General features: G+C 50.3%; 1 protein-coding gene across 2 annotated transcripts in view; it reads right to left on the minus strand.

Moving 5' to 3' along the window:
- BCR (BCR activator of RhoGEF and GTPase) overlaps positions 1–6,839 on the minus strand; it is a 101,720-nt gene extending 94,881 nt beyond the window's left edge. For both annotated transcript variants that reach the window (XM_048515126.1, XM_048515125.1), the window contains exon 1: positions 5,188–6,839. In XM_048515126.1, the coding sequence (XP_048371083.1) occupies positions 5,188–6,490 (1,303 nt within the window). In that variant the 5' untranslated portion in view covers positions 6,491–6,839. The remainder of the gene's footprint in view (positions 1–5,187) is intronic.
- Positions 6,840–9,366: the final 2,527 nt, after the last annotated feature.

Below are 9,366 nucleotides of genomic sequence, written 5' to 3' on the forward strand. Positions count from 1 at the left end.
TAGCGCCCATGCTCAAGAGCCAGGTGAGGCAAAGAAATTTAATGCACCATGGTTGCTCAGGACCAAATGTCAACAGCATGGGTCATACGGCCTAGTTACGCTACAAGGCTTTAAATTTATTTTCATTAAAATATTTATGATATATCTTTCCCCTTAGCTTGAAGTAGAATATAAATCTAATAGCACACCAGAAGAGGTCTGTGACTTGTACGGCACACGGCCAACAAAGCAAAATACTTGTGCACCCTCTAAATGAGATGACACCTTTGCTCCCAATGGGACTCGGTACCTTTAACATCTGGACAAGTGAGTCTTTCCCCAACACAATGCAGAAAACTATATCTGTCAGATGGAAACATAAGAGCCCCTGCCAGGAGGAAAAATGAAGCAGAATCACAGATGGACCATAATAATTCCCATTTCCCAATTTACATGCATTAAGGCCTGAGAAAGTAGACTGAGACAGACACATGAAGGCTTTCTCAACTTCTGGCCCAAGATCAGGTTTCAACTGCAGTCATGCCAAAAAAGACCAGACCCAACTCCATATGAAAGGCCTACTGCAAAGTTCAAAAGCTTCTGCATCACACACAAGCAGAGATTTGGCCTCAATCACAACCAAGTTACCGTATATACTCATGTATAAGTCGAATTTTTCAGCACATTTTTAATGCTGAAAAAGCTCCCCTCGACTTATATGCGGGTCATTAAAAAATTTTTTGTGTTTTTACTTTGCCGGCCAGCAGGGGGCACAGTTTTTATGCTAGAGGCACCGAAATTTCAGGGTACCCTCAGAAGACTCTCCTGATGATAGCAGCCAAGTTTGGTAAAGTTTGGGTCAGGGGGTCCAAAGTTATGGACCCCCAAAGGAGATGCCCCCATTCCCCATTGTTTTCAATGGAAGCTATTAGTAGATGGGGCTACCCTTTTGAGGGTCCATAACTTTGGCCCCTCTGAACCAAACTTCACCAAACCTGGCTGGTCTCATCAGGAGAGTCTCTTTATGATACCAGCCAGGATTGGTGACGTTTGGGTCCGGGGATCCAAAGTTATTGACCTCCAAAGGGGATACCCCATCCCCCATTGTTTACAATAGAAGCTAATAGTAGATTTTTCATTTCTGATAATATCCCTCTTAAAATCTAAGTTGGGTTACATTTGGACATACAGATGATGATGAGGAATCCAGTTTTGAAGGATTTTAACTCTTGTGTTTTAGCTTGGTTGCTGGTTGAGCTAAGGTTTTTGTACTTTTAAAGTTATTGTTGATACCATATTGTTCTTGTTGACCCTCTTTTCCACTTACAGAGCCAGTTTACTGTTTTTCTTTGAAATAAATATTCAAAAACATTTAACCTACTGATGCCTCAACTGATGCTGCATTTCCCACCCTCGACTTATACGCGAGTCAATAAGTTTTCCCAGTTTTTTGTGGTAAAATTAGGTGCCTCGACTTATATGCGGGTCGACTTATACACGAGTATATACGGTAATTACTGAATGCATTCTGCAGACAGCCTGGAAGCTGCAAGTGGTAACAAATGCTGCAGTTCTAACTACAGAGATATCTCCCCAGCCTTACAACTTCATTGGCTTGTTAGATGCCTCCAGTCTAGACCAATTCAACAAGTGCTGGTCATCAGCTATCTTGATTTGGAAATTTAAAAGGACCATCTTCTTCCCCATGTTCCTGCCCAGTCTTTAGGAATTCACGGTCGCACTCTAGTTCCATCCTCTAACAGAGGTGAGGCAGATGGAAAAGACAGCCAATGCTTTCTCAGTTACAGACCCCCAGTTTTGGAACTACCTCTCCTTGGAGGCTCACCTGACACCCGATCTAGTGTATATCTGGCAGCAAGTGAAGAACACTCTACTCTCCCTTGCTTGTCAGTGAAGACTGTTCTGTTTTTTAGCCAGGGATTCTTTCAGTCTCTTTAGTATGGTTAGTGGGAAGTTCTTAAAGTTCGTTTTTCTCTCTGCCACTGAATTGCTGATTTCAATGTTTTTAATATTTCTTGCAAACTGTACAAGAACACACAAAACTACCTTACACCAAGTGCCCTTTGGGGATGGGGCGGTATATTAAATCTAATATATAAATATATAAAATAAATAAGTCAAACCCCTAGTCTATCAAGGTCCGTATTGTCTCTCTATGGTCTTAGTTACAGGTTTTTCACATCATCTACTCCTTGATCTTTCTTTAAAAACTGGAGACATTGGGGATTCAGTTCTACCCCATGTCTTTTCTTTTCTGAAGGGACCAGCACCAAGTCTCTTCATTAGCATGGCTTTCAACCACAGATAAAAAGAATTCAAAGCTGCATGTTAAAGCACCTGCCTCCCTGTTACAGCAACCCAGCCAGCTGCATCTGCCCCTCCAACACAAACCAGGGCTACCTCTTCTCTTTTTTACCCTTTTGTTCCCTACTAGGACTCTGAAGACTCTGGGAGGCTCCCCAGGCAGCTAAAGGGCATCACCAGACAGATGGCTGCAATTCAGCTGCAACCAGCATTCAGTCCCAGTTTCAGCTCCCTCCCCCTTAAAAGACTCACAAAAGATCCACAAGACCTGAGAAATCCCACAGTAAAAAAAATACAGTGCATCCTGCTCTCTCTAATCTGACTGGGGGAAGGGAGGCAGAGAGGGGATAAGGGTTGGTATGCACACAAGCCAGCTTAAGACCCAAACAGCCTTTCCCTCACATAACAGGGGAATGGCAGAGGTAAATGTGATCATAAAGATCCTACTTCCAAGTGATCGCTCCCATTCCATCAAGCAAGCTTCCATGCAATAAACAGCACTCCAGAGGTGTGTTTGTCTTCACAGATTTGCAAATGCCCAGACAAGAATGAAAACAGCCCTTGAGAAAGGAACAACTCAGGAGCATAAAGATAGCCCCCTCCCCTTCCCACAGGCTCTTCAGCCTGGGGAGATTCCCCACTTCTCCAGGAATTTTGTTCCTTTTGCAGATGTCAGACTCAATCCTTCCAACAAAGGCAGAGAAAAGGGAACATAAAGCATGAAACTGAAGAAAAAATGGGTCTTCAGCTTCCTACAGTGAGACAAAAGATTATAAGAAAAACAGCAAAATGAAACTGCACAATGTGAACCCATTCATTTTTAGAAAAGACAGTCAACATACAGTTTAATTCCACCACTGAAGTGTTTTCTCTCAAGCACAACATACTCTATAATGCTCTCTCCATTAATGTCTTGCTAAAGGTTTTAGTTGCTGGCATTTGGCATACCACACATTAAAATGGTGAGCCCTAAGCTGCCTTGAGTGCCTATTGATAAAAAACAGGATTTTAACAGCTGAAAAAATAAATGATTCTGCAAGACTTTTCCTTATCTGTAGGCAAGTCATCCCTTCCCTCTTTCAGTTCCACCAGCCCTTGTAGCTTAGAAACAGGATGTTAAACCCACCCACCAAGCAGGGCTGACCCACCGGTGTGCAATGTACAGCACCTGGCACTCTGTCAAGGAAACTTCAAACAGCACAGGCTGCAGGCCACTGGCTCAGAACTGGAATGCAGGAACAATAAACCTGCACTTTCATTGCTAATCATTTTTTTCTAACAGTCCAGGCAGATGATAGATTTCGAAGAACAAACTGCACACAAAGCTGGAGTCCTGTGACCAACTCTCAAATGCGTATTTACTACTTCCAAGATGCCCTGGGAAGGAGAGTGAGAGAGAGAAAACTATGGATCAGGGCCATGGTCCTGGAGAGGAGAGCTAACTCCCTCCTCCGCAATGCTGTTCCTCTGGTCAAAATTGCCTGCCCCCTGGGGCTTTGTCCCACTAGGCTTAAATCAACATCCAAATTGGGCCGTCTCTCCCCATATGCACTCAAGAGTTTAACACAGGGGTGTCCAACTGGCGCTTCAGATGTTCATGGACTACAATTCCCATCAATTGTCCATGCCAGCAGGGGCTGATGGGAATTGTAGTCCATGAACATCTGAAGCACCAGAGTTGGACACCCCAGGTTTAACACAAGAGGAGGGGAGGAGATGAAGGCACCTTTTTTCAAGGGGAGAAACGTCAATGGGGAAAAAAGAGGAGAGTGAAGTCCCACGGGTACTGTACCCATACTGCCCCTCCCCACAGCAGCTTCCTTTTTTTTCCAGATTAGTGGTTTATTTATGATTATTCAAACCCCACTGCAATTTTTAGGAGCAAATCACACATATCCCATTCACAGGTCTTGGGGTCAAGGGTAGCTTGTGCCTTAAGGAATGTGCAGAAAGGTCCTGGCCACAGGGAACAACACTCAAGGACTGGTAGAGCATAGGGAAGCCCATAAATGCTCCGCCTGCATTTTCTCCTTCCTGATCCATTCTGGAGAACACTGAACTCGGTCTACTGAAAGATCCCACCTAGTTGCCTGCCTCGGTGAAGCAGGAGGGATGAGGTAATCTTCAGCCATGTCCAGAGACTGGAGGAAGGTTACTGTAGCCTCCAGCTATGAGGTCATGAACTAACATTCTTTTGTTGTGCCTCCTTCCCATACACAAAAACTCTACAATCCAGAGATCAGAGTGCATAGAAAGCAAAGCACAAATAAAAAAAGAGGCCTGCTGAACAAATTGCTCTTGGGAGTCCAAGCAAATGAACCAGGCCATTTGCCCCACACAGAAGTGCAGGGAGACGGGGTCATGTTAGCATCAGGAAGGGATAAGACTAGACTGGGCACCACAGCTGGATTGAGAAGAATCCTGAAGGCTTTTGCTTCCCAATGTCACCAACAAATCAATTCAGAAACACCCACACCACCACCCACAAAAGCAGAAATGCCCCAGAATAACAGCACAAAGGAGGATTTCCTTCAACAATAGGACCCATATCCAGTAGCAAGGGCTACCTAAAGAAATGGAAGACCCAGCAGCTGCGGCTAGAGCATCTTGGTCTCTTCCAAATGCAGGCTGCAAAACAGAGGCACTGGGATCAAGAGTGATGCCTGAACATCTGGCCTCGCACAGCCTCCAGCTTTCACACCCACCGTCTGCCTTTTGGACTTTAACGGTGGCCTCTTTTCCTATAGTCCTACCTAGGGAATCTCAGGGAACCACAGCTGAGGTGTCAACCACCCCACCCAATGAAGGACACCCTCAGCCGCTCACCACCAGCTTCCAGGCCAAATGCTTTAACGTTATGGGGAGGAGGGGGAAGGTACCCACCAGCGTCTCCATGGAAACAACTTTCCAGAGAGGGCCTCCCGGGCAGCAGCTCACTGTCACTGGGCCAGATCTGACCCGTTTTCCGCACACCCACAATAGTCGCTTCGGACACGATGACCTGTTGCTGCCGGTGGCGCTTCTGGGACTGGGGGGTTGGGGGGCTACTGCTGTCGAAGGACTGCTGCGAGTTTTGGGAAGGAGACCGGCTTTTGTCCCGGTACAGGCGGTAGGTGGTGGGGCTGGGCGACACATGGCTGGACTGGCCGGAGGAGAAGTCCTCCTCGCTGGAGGTGAGGTTCTCGTTGGAGCTGCAGTCCGGCGTGTAGCCCCCGCCGATGTCCTCGAAGCTGCGTGGGGAGTAAGAGCGCCGGGGCCAAGTGAGGTGCTTCTCGGGCTCGGCCGCGCTGGGGTGGCGCAGGAGGGAGCCCCGGCCGCCTTCGCCCTCGCCCCCCATCATGCCGCCCACGTAGATGCTCTGGTAGGGCTGCAGGTCCACCGGCTGCCAAGACGGGCGTCCAGCCCCGTTGGCGTGGAGCAGGTTGTCCTTGAGGAAGCGGGCATTCAGCTCGGCGTCCTCGTACTCGCCGTCCAGGGCGCAGACGCCCTCCGCGGCCCGGGCCCGGGGCGAGGGCAGCGCGCGGCGGCGCTCCAGCTGCATGGCCTGGCTGCCCAGAGAGCTGATTTTGTCCGACACGTCCTTGTCGTTGACTTTCACCAGGCCCCGCTCGTGGTGGTACTCCAGGTTGACGTAGAAGGGCTTCTCCGGGCCGTCCGACGACGGCGCCCTTTTCAGGCGCTCGAAGTTGGAGCGCAGCGCCGCCACGCTGCTGGCCGACGCCCGCTCCTTGCCCACCGGCTCGAAGGCCCCTTCCTTGTCGGCGCTGCTGCCGCTGCTGCTGCTGCTGGGGAGCCGGCGGCCGGAGGCGGGCCGGTGCTTGGAAGGCGACACGTCGGGCTCGCAGCGGGCCTCGGCGTCTTCCAGGCCCCGCTTGAGCTTCTCCTCGCCGGCGCCTTTGCCGCCGTCTGCGGCCGCCGGGGGGTCGGCGTCCTCGGGCACGTGCGAGGCGCGCTTGAAGCCCCAGCGCGTGCGGTCGTAGCTCTTCTTCTCTTTAGCCAGCAGCGTCTGCAAGTAGATCATGCGGAAGCGCTCCTTGTTCACCTCCAGCTCCAGGCGCCGGATCGAGGCTTTGCAGCGCTCCAGCTCCTGCTCGATGTCGCCCACCGACTGCAGCGCCATCTGGGGCGGCTCCGAGTCGGCGAACTGGGCGCGCCAAGCCTCGGCGAAGCCCACCGGCTCCACCATCTTGCCGCCCTCGAGGCGCGCGCCGGCCCCCGCGGCTCAGCCGGCCCCGCCGCCCATCTCGCGCGGCACCGGCCGACGGGAAACAAAGGGGCGCGCCGGGAAGGGAAGGGAGCGGCCCCCCAACCCCGCGCGCGCCGGGACCCAGGTGGGGCCGGCCGGGGCCGCTTCTGCCCGCCCGTGGCTCTGCCGCCGCGCGTGCCGCCCCGCTCCTACCCGCCAGGCCCAGCCGCTTAGCCCGTAACGAGGCTCCAACCGGTCCTGCGCCCCGGTGGCAGGCGCTGCGCACGGCCGCGGCTCCCCATCGCGGGCTGGCTGGGCTTGCTCTCCCGCAGGCAGGCAGGCGGGCTGGCTCAGGAAGGGGAGCGGAGCGGAGCGGCGGGGCGGGGCGGAGCAGCGGGCCGGGCGGGCCCCTTAAAGGGGCAGCGGGAAGGAAGGGAGGAAGGAGGAGCTGCCCAGGGGAGCGGCGGCGGCGGCGGCGGCGGCGTTGGGGAGATGGCTGCTGCTGTGGCTGGTCAGCTTGGGAGAGTAGCCGGGCTGCGCCACCAAGAAGAGGCGACAACTTGCCCGGCCTGGCTATGCCGGTGTCTGCACGAGCTCTGAGTCTCTGAACCTTGGAGCAAGGCCGCCATCTGGGTTTGCACCCCGCACGGATTTTGCTGGGCCGGGCTGTTTGTTTCGCTCCGTGCTTACGCTTGCGAGATCCAGAATGCTAGATCTGATTTTCATTTTCACCGCTGTCAGTGTGATGTTTTTATTAGCAGTCCGGGACGTCAGGCGGGAAGCAAATGGCTCCATGTAATGTTTTCAGAAATGTTCTCCCCCCCACCCCACCCCTTGAAGGGTGTTTATGCTTCTGAGGTGGCTGCCACTTTCTTATGACAGCTGGTGAGCCTTAGGAAACAGTACTGCACTGAAGGAGTGATTAAATGTGGGACTCAGTGCCACAGAGTCTAGTAATGGTCTGTAGCATACACAGCTTTATTGGTGATCCTGGTCCTGGTCACGGACATAAGCGGTGTTCTTTACCAGTGGCTACTAGTCATGGTGGCTAAAGGGAACCTCCAGGTTCAGAGGCAGTCAGACTCTGAAGACAAGTGTTAGGATCTGTTGCTAGAGCTGTGCAGGAACTAGTTGGCCACTGTGTGAGAAAGGATGCCGGACTAGGTGAGCCACTGGTCTAATCCAGCAGGGTTCTTCTTGTGTTTATAGGATAATGCTGCATAATAACATAACCAGAGCAGGCTTGGTCAATAGGCAACTGCTCTGGGCCCTACATCAGGGGTCCCTTACCCCCTACAACCCCACACCCTGGCAGAGGGAGGAAAAGAAGAGAAAAAGGAGACCCTCCCGCTGCTCTTGCCTGCCCTGTCCAAATCTCGGGCAGCCAGATCAGCTGTGGCCACCTACATCCACCTCGCCTGGGGCTCTGCATTGAGTAGCAGAGCAGCTGGCTGCAGTTCGTGCCCCAGCAGGAAGATTTCCCTATGAGAGGAATCAGTGGGGCAGTAGTGGCAGTAATTCTGAGATCCCATTCTGGAGATTTGCTCAGAATTACAAAGACTGTATGGGGACATTGCTCTTGAAGAGAGGATAGAGGCCCAGCAACCTCACATCGCCTGTGGAATTCTGTCTGTGTCAGGGCTAAAACTGGGTGGTGTTGGAAGGAGGAGCAGGACTTAGCTGCTGTCATAAGGTCTTCCTGACCATACAGTACTGCCAGTTCTATACTGGCATAGTTTAAGTCAATGGCTATCAACCTTTTTTCACTCGTGTACCCCTTAGCACTCATTTCCCTAAAATTGTACCCCCATATTAGCAAACCCATTATTTATTTATTTATTTGCATACCCTCAATCTCTGGTGCATACTTCCGGTGGTACACATTCCCCAGGTTGGGAACCACTGGTTTAAGTCCTCACTATCCCACTAGCCTTAACACAAAGTTAAAAAATAAAAGCCTGCTCCCAGTGCTTTCTGTTCCACCTGCACTTCCCCACGGAAAAGAGAACTTTGCGCAAAGAGGAAGCACTTTGCGCAAAACCAAGTCTAAAAATGTAAACAGGCAAACCCATTCACTGCAACTTCTCCTTGTAACCTCTAGCATAAACCATCCATGTCTCCATTTACACATTGGTTAAAAAACAATGCCTACCTCTTCTTGGCACACCTGTTCTCTTTTACCCACCTGTTTGCACACAGCTCATTATTTAGATCCAACATGTTCAGCTCAGCCATGTGGCTGGCCTCTCTTTTCTTTCAGTGACCCAGAGAGGCATGCAAAATAACTGTGTGTAAAACTTAAATGAGTTGTATTAAGTGAGTCATTCATTAACATTTGATGTTGAACTCAAGAGGCTGCCAGGTAATTCATTAATATTTACAATGTATGTTGAGTCCAAGGCTAAAAATTGTCAGAGGTTCACTCCAAAGCATTAGAATGAATTTGCCTTCTGAGTTTTGGATGCAGTTATTTGGTAATACATCAAATACCCTTTCCTCTCATGTTTCTAATTTATCAGTATGATTAAAACTGCATCCTTCTGATAAAACTGTTTTTTAGAACTTAATTTTTCATTACTTCTCTGCTTAATGGGAAATAATTCTCCTAATCAGGGGAAGACCTTTTAAAGAATGAAGCAATAAGGGGTTTGGAGAGCATTTTTTAACAAGAAGGGGTCCTTTTGTGTTTTTGTTGGTATGATTTATGGGTGTGACTGTGGTCATGCCTAAACCAGTAGAGTTTATATAGGGAAAAGTGAGCTCTTTGCAAACATATTTCTAATCTTTCTTCAGGGACTGTAACAATGAAGTGTTGATTACCATTTCCTTGGGGCACCCCAGAAACAGCTAATCAAACAGGAGAATTGACCAAGGCT

The sequence above is a fragment of the Sphaerodactylus townsendi genome, linkage group LG13 (genome assembly GCF_021028975.2).
Source record: "Sphaerodactylus townsendi isolate TG3544 linkage group LG13, MPM_Stown_v2.3, whole genome shotgun sequence".
NCBI lineage: Eukaryota > Metazoa > Chordata > Lepidosauria > Squamata > Sphaerodactylidae > Sphaerodactylus > Sphaerodactylus townsendi.